We start from the raw sequence: 14,569 nt of genomic DNA, 5'->3' as shown, positions 1-14,569 counted from the left end.
AAAGGAAAGCAGAGTTAGAAATAAAGGTAGAAATAGAGAGAAACAAAGGGTTAAAAAAAGTTGGAGAGAAAAAGAGAGACAGAAAAAAAAGAACTATGAAAACAGTGGCAAACAGTGAAAACAAAAAGAGTGAAAAATTAGCAGGGTTAGAGTGAAAAAGAAAGTGAGAGTAAAAAAGAGGAAAAAAGAGTTAAAGCTAGAGAGAAAAAGAAAGAGTAAAGTATAAACTATAGAGATAAAAATAAATAGTTGAAAACAGAGAAAGAAAGAAAAAAAAAAGAAATAGTGGGAAATAGAGAAGCAGAGAGAGTTAGAAATAGAAACACTGAGTTAGGGACACACAGAAATGAAGTCAGAAATAGAAAAGTAAGATGAGAAGCAAAGGAAGAAATACAGTGAAAAAAAATCACTGAACCACACCAAAGAAAGACAGGAGCCAAAGCTGGAAGGTGAGGGAGCAGGGGCATCATTACTAGGGTTGATTCAACTTTACTGAATGAATTTTTTTATTTACACTTCAGCAAAACACATGGAAACAACAGATACAAATGCAAGTACAGATACAATCCATAGACATGCATAGATACAGAGCAGCAGCAAATGCAAATACAGAACAGCACAGGGCAATAGAAACCAAACACATATCAACACAATATGATCCTTTTTTCTATTTTAATTACATTTTGTTTTATTGTGAGAGGAAACACAAAACAAAGATTACACACACAAAACAACACTCATCCACCATGAGCACCTCCTTCACGTTACAGACAAACTCACTATCGCTCTCATCTCAACTGCTCCATTACACCCCAGAAATCATTATTCCTCAGGAACGTGGCTCCCCGGAGGCTCCATAAAATCCTCCTTGACAAAAACCCTGGTCTGGGGATGGTCTGTGGCAAAACCTTAGTGATGACCGTCGCCTCACAGACCGGCCAGGACAGAGGAAACAACCCAGCCCAGGGGGTGGGGGGGATAAAAACCCCAGCTGGGGATTTTTTATTCTAAATTCAAAAATGAGTTGAAAAACCTGAAAGGCAAAGGCCATACACACAGGGTTAAAACCGGTCAGCATACGCTCAGACCTGCAGACAGGAGCACACACAAACTTCTCACAGACAGACACAGACAATCACACTCACACATGCTTCTGCTGACATGCTGAATGCCACCCTTATGTGAAACACTACGCTGAAGAATATGCTTTGACACATCTTCTGACTGCCGCTCCTCAACATCAAATGGTAGATTCCAGGAAATTCTGTAGGGACCCGGCGACCTACAAGACAATGGGAGGCAGTCAACGACTGACTATCTGACAGCTAGGAGCTATTCCCACTCTGGGCCCATCAGTGTTGTACCCAAAACCCCATAGAAGACAGATGAACTGCAGAGTTTTACAACTGCTCTACCTAGGCGTCACTACATGCTGGGGCAGGGCAGCTCCGATCGTAATTGGCACAACAGAGGCTCATACAACATAAGGCAAGGTAGGTACATACAATATGAGTGCACATAATATAAGCCAACATAGGTACATACAGTATAGGTACTTACAATATAAACTGACAGAGGTACATACAACATAAGTACATCCAATGTAAGTATATTGGCTTATACATACATTATAAGCCAACATAGGTAGGCACAACATAAGCACATATAATATAAGCCAACAGAGATACAATATAAGTGAGGAGCTGACATAACTCTCCAGAAGATTAATTCTTAACCCTATACCCTTTGAGGAGGCGGAAGCTACAGAATTACAGCGGCCACGTGATGAGCGTCTAATATGCTCCATATAGAAGTCCAAGAGAATGGCACGGGAAGAGAAGGCGCTACCAAAGGTGAGAAGAAAGATGGATGAGAACATTTTGTGTACATCTTCCTGTCCCAAAAAGTAAATATGTAAAGATGCCAGAATAAGTGATATCCAAGAAGGTACACGAGTAAAATACAGCAAATACAGCACAGAATGATGCTGCTAAAGCATGGAGATGTAACAAAGGCCGACGACACAGAAATCAGTGGACACAGAAAACATGACACCGGACACAGACACCATGACACTGACACAAGTGGAAACTGCCTGGCAGTTCCACCTTATGGACCCCAAGATTCCTAGCCCAAGATGAGCCATGGGCTGATGATGCCAAAGGACAGAAAGAACTAGGGCAATACCACATGATGATGAAAGGTAACTCCTCTCAAGATGTTAGTGCCAAAGCACTTAAGAGGAAGCCTAAGAAGATCAGTAAGTCCAGAGAAAGAAGCAATGACTACGGGGCGACCATGGCTATAGCTCCAGACATGCAGGCAGGCTCCTCGAGTGAAAATATCCATGATGACATCCAGAGTCGTAGAAGACCGCTGATGCGAACCTCACGGGAATGCGGAGACGGATCGGAACTGCCCTGGCTGGCAAAGACTCTGGTGAGGCTGAGGAGAAACCCTCTCCCTTTGCCCCCGAGGGGCCCGTTCCACTATGGGCCTCTCCTCTAAGTTAATATCAAATTGCGTCCTGTGATAGTAAAGGTTTTTCCCCCATCTCCCACCAACTGGTCCCAGCACTTAGCTTTTGCAAGACAACCAGACATAATTCAATGTCAGTTGGATGTGGACAGTGAGATGTTCTCTACATCCGCTTCAGTGCTGCCAGTTCCAAACTTCAGCTACGCACCTCCTCAGGGTACCTAAGACAAAACGGAAAATGCAATTAGTGCCCACCAAAGGAAGAATCCCCAGAACTCCGACACACCGCTGCCCCAGCTCACCAGAAAACTCGATTTGACTCCACAGGCTGCCTGGAGGACACCTGCAAAATGAAAAGGTACACGCTTAACATGCTGCTGCATAACGGTCACCTATGAGTGACCATGCCTAAATGCCAACTCACCCGCTCGCCTCTGTTCCTTCACACACCTAGGGCAGTGACAGCATCTGCAAAAAAACAAAGCAAAAAAACCAAACCCACACTGAGATACTGTGAAAACACCACCCCCTGACTCGAAAAGTACACCCACACAGACCTTAAGCTTGCACCCACCTGGCTTCAGACATCCGGACCAGAGACATCTTGCAAAAGGACTGCCTACAATAAAACAAAGTAACCCAGAGTGGATGCTTAGACTTGCACCAGAAATTGAGACAAGAGCCAGAACAACAGCTTCTGTCCACTGCTCACCTGACACACTGGGCCTTGACTGCTCCTAGCCACCTGGACTTCCTAAAACTAAAGACAAAGAAAAATGCTGTAACAGAGAGTGACCATGTAGGCTTCCCCTGCAAACACAAACAATGACTGACCTTCTCACAGAAACCCCCTGACCACAAGGGGCACTCTGCCACAGAGTTAATCCATCTGCATCTGAAAGAAAGTTGGGAGAAAATTCAAACAGCTGCAGGAAAACTTAACAGGTCAAAACATCTGGTGCGACACTGGGAATACTACTTAGAACGCAACGACATGCCCCATGCCAAATCGCAAATCTACGGGACTGGTGCAATTACACCAGGCTATGAAGCAGGGCAGAGCAGCGCCAGGACAAATATGTGCAGACACCTGTGACACAGGACCCAGGAGGAGACAAACAAGGGGACACGACAGGGGGAGAGAGATTTCAACGAGAAAAATGTGTGCAAGGACCGAGAGACCCAAAGAACACAGAGAAAACCAGAGACAAGTGACAGGACACACACCAGAACTGCTCTGCCCTGCGCACCTCAGCACTGTGATCAAAAGGGACACTTTCCCATTAGGTGGCCTAAGGGGACACTTCTTGGACATCCCCATCTCTAAAACAGACTCAAAAATCCCTTCTAGAAAGTCCCAGCCCAGCACCCCGCTTTCCTCCCCTCCTTGGGCATAACTCTCAACTCATCTGGCATGCAACTGGGGTTGCAAATCCCTGCTGGGTGCAGAAGAAGGCCGTCTGCCGGTCTGGTAAGTTCCAGCTGTCACCTCTTGGTCTGCCAAGAGAAAACCAAACATCAGTGCACAGTCTTAACAGCACATCAGACAAAACCTGATAATTCTCCTACTCACCATCCTCCTCAGAATGACCGGGTTCTGGGCCTGCACACTTTGGGCGAGCTTGGATTCTGACACCGTCATTGCAGGGTACACCTAGGTTAAGTGGAGACAAGGCAATATGGTATTGCTGAAACATGAGTGGACTCTCACTCCTCCTCCCTACCTCCCTGACTCACTGCAATTCCTCGGCCATTCCTCGGGACTACCCAGATGAGACCTTGAAATGCAAAATTGTAAGGCTCCATCACAGGGTCCTGTAATACTTCCAGCGAGATCACAAGTGCATGAAACCTGGTCCATCAGCCAGGTGGTGACAGAGGTATGCATACTCCGAGTTGACTCCCTAAAGCACAAGAATGATAAAGAATGCTTACAGCTGCACCAAAAACTGAAACCTTAGCAAGAACAGCTGCTCCTGTCCACTGCTCACCTGGCACACTGGGCCTTCACTGCTGCTATCTGCCTGGACCTCCTAGAAATAAAGGCAAAGAACACTGCTGTAACATAGCCACCATTTAAACTTCCCCTGCAAATGCAAACAATGACTGACCTGCTCATGGCAACACCGTCACCCAGGACTGGGGCCCTCTGCCACAGATTTCAACTGTCTGCAACAGAAAGGTTGTTAGAATTAGTGTCAAATAGCTGCAAGACAATTCAACGGCACCAGACATGTTATGTCAATCTCTTAATACATTCTGGAGCCCAGCTACACCCTGCATTACAAATTTCAAGGCCCCAGGACTTGTGCTATTACAGGCTACGCAGCAGGGCAGAGCAGCTGCGGGACAAATATCTGCAGACACCCGTGACACACAACAGGACATAACAGGGAGAGAGAGAGCTTTTGACAAGAATGCCTGCAAGGAACAAGAGACCCAAACACAGAGTGCACCAGACACAAGTGACAGGACACACACCGGAACTGCTCTGCCCTGTGCACCTCAGCACTGAGATCAAAAGAAACACTTTCCCTTTAGGTGGACTATAGGAGACGCTTCTTGGACATCCCCATCTCTAAAACAGACTCAAAAACCCCTTCTAGAAAGTCCCAACCCACCACCCCACTTCCATCCCCTCTGTGGGTCGTAACCCTCAACTTATCTTGCATGCATTCTGGGGACGCAAATCCCTGTTGGCTGCAAAAGGACGCCGTATGCCTGTCTGGTAAGTTCCAGCTGTCACCTCTTGGTCTGCCAACAGGAAGAAAACCAAACATCAGTGCACAGTCTTAACAGCACATCGGACAAAACATGATAGTTCTGCTACTCACCATTCTCCTCAGAATGCCCGGGTTCTTGACCTGCATGCTTCAGGTCTGCTTGGATTCTGATGCCATCATTGCAGGGTACACCTAGGTTAAATGGAGACAAGGTGACATGGCATTGCTGTAACTCAAGTGGACTCTCACTCCCCTTCCCTACCTCCCCGACTCACTGCAATTCCTCAGCCATTCCTCGGGACTACCCAGATGAGACCTTGAAATGCAAAATTGGAAGGCTCCGTCACAGGGTCCTGTAATACTTCCAGCGAGATCACAAGTGGATGAAAACTGGTCCATCAGCCAGGTGGTAACAGAGGTATGCGTACTCCGAGCCGATTCCCTAAAGCACAAAAATGAGGATGGATGCTTACAGCTGCACCAAAAACTGAAACCTTAGCAAGAACAACAGCTTCTGTCCACTGCTCACCTGGCACACTGGGCTTTGACTGCTGCTATCTGTCTGGACCTGCTAAAAATAAAGGCACAGAACAGTGCTGAAACAGAGTCACCATTTAGACTTCCCCTGTAAATGCAATGACTGACCTGCTCATGGGAAGTTCCTCACCAAGGACTGGGGCCCTCCCCCACTGACTTGAAATGTCTGCATCTGAAAGGAAGTTAGGACTAATGTCAAACTGCTGCAGGACAACTTAACAGTACCAAACATGTTATGTCAATCTCCTAATAAAATCTGAGCCCAACTACACCCTGCATTACCAATTTCAAGTCCCTGGGACTTTTGCTGTTACAGGCTATGCAGCAGGGCAGAGCAGCTCCGGTACAAATATGTGCAGACACCCGTGACACAGGACAGGACATGACAAACCAGGAGACAGAACAGGGGGAGAGAGCTTTTGATGAGAAGAAAGGACCAAGAGACCCAAAGAACAGAGTGCACCAGAGACAAGTGACAGAACATACACCGGAACTGCTCTGCCCTGCGCACCTCAGCACTGAGATCAAAACAGACACTTTGCATTTAGGTGGGCTTAGGAGACTCTTCTTCAACATCCTCATCTCTAAAACTGATTCCAAAACCCCTCCTGGGGAGTCCCAACCTGGCACCTCTCTTCCATCCTCTCTGTGGGTTGTAGCCCTTGACTTATCTTGCACATATCTAGGGATGCAAATCCCTGTTGGCTGCAGAAGAAGGCCATCTGCCTGTCTGGTAAGTTCCAGCTGTCACCTCTTGGCCTGCCAAGAGAAAGAAAACCAAACATCGGTGCACAGCCTTAACAGCACATTGGCCAAAACCTGATAATTTTGCTACTCACCATCCTCCTCAGAATGCCCAGGTTCTTGGCCTGCACGCTCCGGGTGTGGCTGGATTCTGACACCATCATTGCTGGGTACACCTAGGTTAAGGGGACACAATGCTGAAACTCAAGAGGACTCTCACTCCCCCTGCCTACCTCCCCGACTCACCACAACTCCTTGGCCACTGCTCTGGGCTACCAGGATGGGACCTTGAAATGCAAAATCGGAAGGCTTCATCACAGGGTCCTGTAATACTTCCAGAGGGCTCATAAGTGCAGGAAACCCAGTCCATCAGCCAGCTGGTGACAGGGGCTTGGCATACTCCCAGTGGATTCCCTAAAGCACAAAAACAAGAATGGATGCTTACAGCTGCACCAAAAACTGAAACCTTAGCAAGAACAACAGCTTCTGTCCACTGCTCACCTGGCACACTGGGCTTTGACTGCTGTTATCTGACTGGACCTCCTAAAAATAAAGGCACAGAACAGTGCTGAAACAGAGTCACCATTTAGACTTCCCCTGTAAATGCAATGACTGACCTGCTCATGGGAAGTTCCTCACCAAGGACTGGGGCCCTCCCCCACTGACTTGAAATGTCTGCATCTGAAAGGAAGTTAGGACTAATGTCAAACCGCTGCAGGACAACTTAACAGTACCAAACATGTTATGTCAATCTCCTAATAAAATCTGAGCCCAACTACACCCTGCATTACCAATTTCAAGTCCCTGGGACTTTTGCTGTTACAGGCTATGCAGCAGGGCAGAGCAGGTCCGGTACAAATATGTGCAGACACCCGTGACACAGGACAGGACATGACAAACCAGGAGACAGAACAGGGGGAGAGAGCTTTTGATGAGAAGAAAGGACCGAGAGACCCAAAGAACACAGAGTGCACCAGAGACAAGTGACAGAACGCACACCGGAACTGCTCTGCCCTGCGCACCTCAGCACTGAGATCAAAAAAGACACTTTGCATTTAGCTGGCCTAAGAGGACGCTTTTTGGACATCCCCATCTCCAAACCTGACTCAAAATCCCCTCCGGGGGAGCCCCAACCTGGTACCTCTCTTCCTTCCCCTCTGTAGGTTGTAGCCCTTAACTCATCTTGCACATATCTGGGGATGCAAATCCCCATTGGTGCAGAAGGAGGCCACTGTTCCCATCCTCAGGCCATGGCCCTGACTTATCTTTTGGATGACTGGAAATGCAAATCCACGTTGGACCTGAAATGAGTCTGCCTCAGAGGAGATCACCTGTCCGCCTCTTAGTCAGCTAGAATAAAGAACAGGAAAATCAATGGTTGAGTTTAGTGTTATGTAGGCCAAATCCCAGCAAGTCAGATACTTATTGTCTCCTGAGTGTGCTTGGGTGCTCAAGTCTCCAGCTCCATCCCTAGTCTAAGGTTTGGCTATTATTATGAGTGGCACCTGGTTTAGAGAGGCAAAGGTACAGGGCATTTCTGTGAGTTCAGTGGATGAGCTTGTGCACTGTATGACACATGGATGCCTCCCCTATGCTTGTGAAAAGCCTTGCAAACAGACACCATTTCTCACCCTACTGCCTGCAAACCCCCACCATGATAACTCTTAACTCGGTACCCTGCTCACTCTCCCAGTCCTAGTCACAATCTTCAACTCACCTGAAGCCTCAATCTCAGACATCATCTTTGACACAGGGCAGATCCCTTCTGTGACATGATGAATCTGCTGTAAAAATGTTGTACTCGACACAACCTGGAAGTACAGGAAGTTGCACTCCTCCTAAAAAAAAAAAAAAAAAAAAAAAAAATCAGAGATTACAAAAGCACTTCACCACCCCTGAATGCACAACTCCAAATCATGAAATTAAATACTCCCTGTGTTCAGCACAGTTTTCTTCACAGTATCTTCAAAGCCTCTGTTGCATTAGAAGCCCAAAAGCACCTGAAGAGAACAAGCTAAGCTGAAAGAGCCTCTTCACCAAAATGAGAGGAGAGCTCTTACCCCAGCTGATCCCAGAGAGGGAATGAAGCCCCTTGGCAAAGCCTGGGGTTAATATACCCCTGATTGGGCCCGCCTCTCATTCCCATGACACCCAGGAAAAGGGAGGGGGCAAACCCCACCAGGTATAAAAGCCTTCAGAGCAGCTCTGGCTGTTTGGCTCCTCTGATTTGAATTCAAGGGGAATAAAGGGCTGGATATAGAAGAAAACTCTTCAGGGAAATGATAGTGCTTTCTTTTTTGCTGCATCTACTTGGAGCAAAAGGTTAAGAAAACTGGTAAGAAATAAAACTTTGTTTTTAGGCAGCATATCTAGATAAGTTGGGTAATTTGCTGTTAACTTCTATAATTATTCCTCAGTGACTACTAAGTTGTACTCAACATGAGACTAATGGTAGAGTGCAGCTTTCGGGGGTCAGTTGCGGCTGTCCCCCATCCCTCCTCCACCCCCCGGGACCCCTCTGGCTAGCTGTCCCCTTTGGGGACCGGGGTTTGGCGCGGTCCTGCTGCACTGGATGGTTTATCCTGTAAGTGAGGAAGGAAATGAGAAGTGATTTCAGTGTGCAGTTCAAAGTTGTCTTTCCAAGAGCTGTGTCCAAAGGGTATTTTTTATGGCAGGTAGTACAGGACCTGATGGCTGTGTTGCTGTCTCTGTAAGTCAGTCACTGTATTTCTGCTATTTGATTGTTTGCTGACCTTGTAGGGCACTTTGCCATTGTGGACCCTCTGGGTGGAGTGGAGTGAGGGCACAAACAGCAAGGAAGACACCGAAGCTCTCTACCAGGTACTTAGCTAATCAAAATCTACTTTTATGTCTGTGTCAATAACATGGAACAATGTGTGTGGATGGAACATGCAACAAATGCTTTCTCCTGAAGTTTGTTCATGTGTATATTGACATCAAAGAATTTCAAGCAAAACTATGTGCATTAAAAAAAACAGTTGGACATAAACTTACAGGCACAAATGTCATTCCCATGTCCTAAGGAATATCAATGTTTGTAAGCACAGCCAATGATAGACTCCTACTTTGTGGTCTAGAATATTTGCTCTGTTTTCAGATACCTATCTGAGCACAGAAAAGATAATTTTCCAATTAGTGTGAAAACATCAATCTTGTTACAGAAAAGTCAAGATCAGAATGAGGACTTTAATCTCTCTATGGATTTCCTCAGTAGTGTAGGACAAAACATTTTCTCTTTGCCTGGCTTATTGGGTTGTGTTTTTTCCTCCCAGTTACCACATAAAAAATGTACTTCAGGTGGAAGCTTGAATTCAGCTGTTTGTAGAGTACTGTGAAGCCCTTTGCAATAAGGGGTTTAAGGAAATGCCAGTTCCAGCCATATAGAATACTGGAGGAGAAATGTGTTTTAGACTTAGGAGATCTCCTTTGTGTCAGATGCCTAACTAGGGAGAAGCACTAATTGAGCTATTTAATTAGGTTATGTGATAGGTTTAATTAGGTTTAATTAGGTTATGTGATAGGTTTACTTTTTGTTTATTTTGGTTTTTTTTCCTTTTAAACTTGCAGAGATCCTTACGTGCAACAACACCTGCTGAATCTGTGACTATGAAAGAAAGGTACCTTGACTGGATTTACAGAAATAGTGGCTATAAGAAAGTTAAAAGACTCTTTACCAGGTAAAAAAAATACCTTCAAACCTGATTATTCTAGGGTATATGTTAGAAGTCCTTAAATCTAAAGTCGCTTATTTTATTTCAGCTTGTGTGAAAATCGTCCATTTTCACTTGACTTCTTCAGGAAGATGATCCAAATAGAAAAGGACCAAGTAAGTTGTTGACTATCCAATTAATGCTTTGTATTTGTAAAATACAGTTCTAACCTGGGATTAAATAGGAAGCAGAGTAGTGGCGTTAGTCTGTGATCAGTTCATGTTTGTCCTCTGCACTTGATTCACAGGATGTGATACAAACCCGAGTTCCATGGTAACTAATCTTCAGCAGTGTGTGCATGTAATTGCCATGACTCTCTTCCTTTGTCACAGTCGAATCATGCTGCAGATTCACTTCTGTACAAAATAATTGGCCTTTTAATACCTTCCTTTTTTAGGAATCCTGCAGAATGCTTCATCTGAGAGAATACTTTGAATGTGCCTTGAGGGAGTTTGGCTCAACAAATACTGGTGAGGGGGATTCTGGTTTTTAGTATTTATTTATTCATTCACTGCTGCCTGTTTAATTCCCACACATTTTAAAAGGTATCTGTTCTGCTCTTGTGCTTGCTGTCATGCAGAGTGGAGCTTATTTCTTCTGTGCCATTAAGAGTAGGACACGTGCTTGAAGCCTGCCACAGCTGTTCAGCCAAGGTGCTTCCAGTCTCTTCATGTTCTGAGCATGCTGCTACCACGAGGCCGGAAGGAAATGGGTATTTTTCAACACGGGAGAAACTCCACCCAGCCATGAGAGACATCGATACTTTATTTACAACTTCAGGAGTAAAAAGGTGCCTTCTTAGAGCTCTTACGCCTGTATGTGTCTCGGTTACATGGCGGTGTTGGGTCATGGTTGCACTCGACGATCTCGGAGGACTTTCCATCTGAATTCGTTTCTGTGATTCCGAAGCTCCGCAGCCAGGGCGCTCTGGGCGGCGTTGCAGGCACGGCCTGCCGTGGGCGGAAGCGGTCGCGCCGTCCCTGCAGCCTCCTCCCGGTGCCGCACCGCGTCCCTGGGGCACGGCCGCGGGCCCGCCCGGCTGGCGCTGCACAGGGGCGGCCGATGGAGCCCTGGGGCCGGGCCGCGAGCCCAGCTCCGAAGGTTCGGGGGTCCCGGGGAGTGTGAGGGGGCGGCGGGGCCGCCGTGAGGGCTCGTCCGGAATCCGCGCCCTGCCCTTGGCCGCCGGCGGGCCCCGGCACCCGCCGCCGGCTCCTCCTTGTCGCGCTGGGAGTGTGAGGAGAGCTCGCTGTCCCCTTCCCTCCGTGCCCCGCACAGCAGCTGAGGGTTTCCTCCCGCTCTCCACACATCTGCGTCCAGCCCCTCAGGGCTGTTGGAGGCTCGGCCCGCGGGCCCCACAGAGCGGCTGGTTCAGTGTTGGAGCTTTCTCCACTCCTTGTGTGTTAATTACCTCTGGTGCTTTCACCCGGTGCTGCTCTCCCAGAGGGGCACGATGTGGGTCGGGGTTGTGCGTGAGGAGACGGGCTGTTGTGTTGGCTGATGTTAAGGGTGAGCGATGGCAGCAGCAGAATTAGCTGTAGCTCTGCAGATTCACCTTCTGAAGTGAAAGCCAGTTTGTTTGTTGTTAAACCTGTGATTCATCAAGGGAACAAATGGAGACGCTCGGGAGCACATGGGGTAGCAGTTTGCTGACTAATCAGAGCTGCTACTGCATTCTTTAAAAATGTCTCATAGGTGATGGCTGCCGCCTCTGGGACTGCAACCTCTGAAGGGAAACAGCTTCCTAGTAAGAGAGAAACCATGGTCTGGAAGCCCAGAAAAGGTAGGACAAAACAAAGGAGGTCGTGAATATTGAAACTTGTGCACTACTTGAGAAATTTACTGAAAACCTTTTGGTGATGCATGGGAAATGCTCTTTACTGACCGTACTAAATTATTTCCATGTAGCTATTTGGTACATGAGTAATTAATCAATATGATTTTTTTTAAACCAGAACTTTTTTTTTTAAATACCTACAGGTGAATGTGATGAAACAAGACTGCTGTGTCCTTTGCCCTAGTTTACAGAGTTATTTTCCAACAAGAGTCTGTGGAAAATCCTGATTTGTGCTGGTGTTGTGGTGCAAGGCTATGTCCACTCTTTCCAAGCATCTGAAATGTGAAACAGCTCTGTAGTGATATTACATATCTGGGAAACTGTGTGTATTACAATAAGAGTAGTAGTCACAAAGTGCATTTTTGTACCTCTTGGAACACTTAATTGTTCTTGTTTAACTTCTGAGTGTATCTGTTAGTGCTTTCTGCTGGTTTTAGAATGTTTTCTGCAGAATATTCCAAATGTTCCTGATGGCAAGTCTGAAGAAAGTGAATCCACTTCTACCGCCCCCAATGAAGATGATGTCAGTGGCTCCACTGATGAGGGCTGGTACAATATATATGCTGACCTGGATGTGTGGGATAGTGAAGTTTCTAATGTGCCCGAGTCTTCAGGGCAGCAAGATGCATCTGAGCATGAGGTGGAGGACTGGGATAAAGAATTGGAGGAGTCTACATGTGGTCCTTATGGTGAGTACACGTTTACTTGTGCTTCATTTGAGTTTTGGATAGTTGGAGGTAGGTGCTTTGCAGGAGAATGTGTTTAAGTAACTCCATGTTCTATTTTGGGAAGCAATTTCTTGTTATGTTGAACTCCTGTATGTGTAATGCACAATTTTGTTGTCAAATACAGGATTTAAAGGTGGTGTTGTGCAGTTCACATGAGACTCTTGCTTGAGCAATTGAACTCCTAGGGAGTGGCATGGTAAGGAGGTGAATTCCATGTTTGTGTTGAGTTTTTCTGGTGAAGCAAGTTTTCCGTGGTGTATCTTTGTTACTCTGAAGCAGAAGAGAAAGGTACATGGCATGCAGGAACTAACTTTTTTTTGTATTAAAATTCTTCAAGAAAATTCAAGACTGTTTGTTATAATGTCTCTCTAGAGCACGGAGTTATTTGGAACGGTGCCCAGTCTCTGAGTATGGTTTGTTGTGTTTACTGTAGTTTTTTTGATATTTTTTTGGTGGTTTTTTGTTTGTTTGTTTGTTTGACTTTGGTTTTGTTGAAGCTTGATCCTCCTGAGTGGTTGTGCACATGATCAGTCCCATGGACAAAAGTGCAACGAATAAGAGTCACTCACACCTTTAGAATTGAATTATTCCTCCAGTTTGTAACTTGTTTTTATGGTGATTCACATATTGAACAGTCTTCATTGGCCAGGCTGGTTCTTAGCACAGAATGGATGGATGGGGTTTAGCCAGCAGTGGCTGGTAACCTGCTGTGTCTTTGTTGATGCAGAATAGCACCATTGCCATTTTTTCTTCTCATTAATGTGTATCTTTTTGTAATTAAGATAATTTTCTTTGCTTAGGAAATATGTTCATTTTAATCTCATAATTAAAATAAACTCTTGTATTTAAATTCCATTTATTTCCATTTAAATTCCATCTATTTCCATTACCATTGTTTGGTAATGGAAGAAAGTGAGAAAGATTTTCAGCCTCTTTGTAAAACCACTCTGATTTTAAAATGGAAATATCGTATTGGTTTTTCACAGTGGGTAATCTGAGAAAAAGATTGTTCCCTTTTTGGAGTTTTTCCTTCTATTCTGAGCTTTCATTTTAATCACTTATATGGTCAAATTTATGGAATGTTTTGAATTTTGTACTGGAACTGTTCTTCTTTTTCCCCTTTATTTAACTTGCTCATCCCACCTGTAGCTCTTTAAATCCTCATAAACTAAGGCAGCTGTGTTTATTGGATTCAAGTCCTTCTGAAGGATACTGAATACGAGCATCTGAGTTGTTACCTGCTACAAATACAAAAATGTGCTTGGTTGGTCGCTTCTTGGCTTTTTAAGTGTCTTAAGTTCTTGCTGTGATGACTTGTTTGGCAGTGCTCCTGGAAGGCTGACATGTGGGATATTGTGTTGGGTCCTCTGCTCTTCCATGCTCTGGGCTTTTTCTTTGCTCAGTGTCTGCTGGCAAATCTTTATGCTTCTGTTAAAATACTTTGCCCTGTTTTTGTGCTAGATTGGTTAAACACAGGCCCATTAGTCTTAATTCTAGCCTAGTGGAAATACTGTTCTAAGACAACTTTTACAGGACCCCACCCTCCCATTCTGTCCAGCAACCCAGTTCTTAGAGTGTTTGGAGGACTCCTCATTGGGATGGTGTTATAAAAGCAGCAGGAAGGGGGAAGGCAAATAAAATTGATAGTTTAATGAGTCTTTTATTCTCAGGGAAGATGGGAAAAAATTGTATGTCTTGTAAGAGCTGGTGCCAGACGTTCTAAGTCCCAGGAATATCAGTGAGCTTTCTGAAAAACTGTTTTGTTTGTGTGGCATGAACCTTCCTTAAAATGAA

General features: G+C 45.5%; 2 protein-coding genes and 1 long non-coding RNA gene across 16 annotated transcripts in view; 1 reads left to right on the top strand and 2 right to left on the bottom strand.

The window, feature by feature from the left end:
• Window positions 1–661: 661 nt before the first annotated feature.
• LOC115495198 (uncharacterized) lies at window positions 662–5,910 on the bottom strand. 8 transcript variants are annotated; one of them, XR_012058615.1, is made up of 16 exons: window positions 5,847–5,910; window positions 5,731–5,772; window positions 5,477–5,643; window positions 5,313–5,393; window positions 4,590–5,232; window positions 4,470–4,511; window positions 4,369–4,382; window positions 4,216–4,256; window positions 4,052–4,132; window positions 3,884–3,975; window positions 3,313–3,373; window positions 3,191–3,238; window positions 3,053–3,097; window positions 2,903–2,946; window positions 2,781–2,821; window positions 662–2,699 (listed from the first exon to the last, which is right to left on the bottom strand). XR_012058615.1 is itself a non-coding variant. In XM_072937081.1 (16 exons), exons 9-15 carry the CDS (start codon window positions 3,885–3,887, stop codon window positions 2,691–2,693), a joined length of 252 nt encoding a protein of 83 aa, XP_072793182.1. In that variant the 5' UTR covers window positions 3,888–3,975; window positions 4,052–4,132; window positions 4,216–4,382; window positions 4,470–4,511; window positions 4,590–5,232; window positions 5,313–5,393; window positions 5,477–5,643; window positions 5,731–5,772; window positions 5,847–5,910; the 3' UTR covers window positions 662–1,282; window positions 2,687–2,690. The 8 variants fall into 7 exon arrangements, 3 of the variants coding, with proteins under 3 accessions (XP_072793182.1, XP_072793181.1, XP_072793183.1); XR_012058611.1 differs by having other exon boundaries at window positions 662–1,282; window positions 2,298–2,699; window positions 4,216–4,382; window positions 5,847–5,904; XR_012058612.1 differs by having other exon boundaries at window positions 662–1,282; window positions 2,687–2,699; window positions 4,216–4,382; window positions 5,847–5,904.
• A 358-nt stretch (window positions 5,911–6,268) lies between these two features.
• On the bottom strand, window positions 6,269–8,320 carry LOC140685272 (uncharacterized). The gene is made up of 5 exons (XR_012058619.1): window positions 8,200–8,320; window positions 7,100–7,832; window positions 6,984–7,025; window positions 6,578–6,896; window positions 6,269–6,497 (listed from the first exon to the last, which is right to left on the bottom strand). It is a non-coding gene; the product is annotated as an uncharacterized lncRNA (long non-coding RNA).
• Window positions 8,321–9,066: 746 nt separating this feature from the next.
• COPRS (coordinator of PRMT5 and differentiation stimulator) overlaps window positions 9,067–14,569 on the top strand; it is a 119,470-nt gene continuing 113,967 nt past the window's right edge. For 2 of the 7 annotated variants that reach the window (XM_072936899.1, XM_072936896.1), the window contains exons 1-3: window positions 11,184–11,314; window positions 11,906–11,993; window positions 12,485–12,736. In XM_072936899.1, coding sequence (XP_072793000.1) covers window positions 11,276–11,314; window positions 11,906–11,993; window positions 12,485–12,736 — 379 coding nt within the window. In that variant the 5' untranslated portion in view covers window positions 11,184–11,275. Of the gene's footprint in view, window positions 9,324–10,070; window positions 10,181–10,262; window positions 10,330–10,610; window positions 10,684–10,793; window positions 11,004–11,183; window positions 11,315–11,905; window positions 12,737–12,899; window positions 12,972–14,569 lie in introns of those variants that run through there. The other 5 variants (XR_012058560.1, XM_072936898.1, XR_012058559.1 and 2 more) reach the window with 5 other exon arrangements.

This window comes from Taeniopygia guttata, chromosome 18, assembly GCF_048771995.1.
Source record: "Taeniopygia guttata chromosome 18, bTaeGut7.mat, whole genome shotgun sequence".
Taxonomy (NCBI): domain Eukaryota; kingdom Metazoa; phylum Chordata; class Aves; order Passeriformes; family Estrildidae; genus Taeniopygia; species Taeniopygia guttata.
This window is presented reverse-complemented; position numbering and strand designations above follow the sequence as displayed.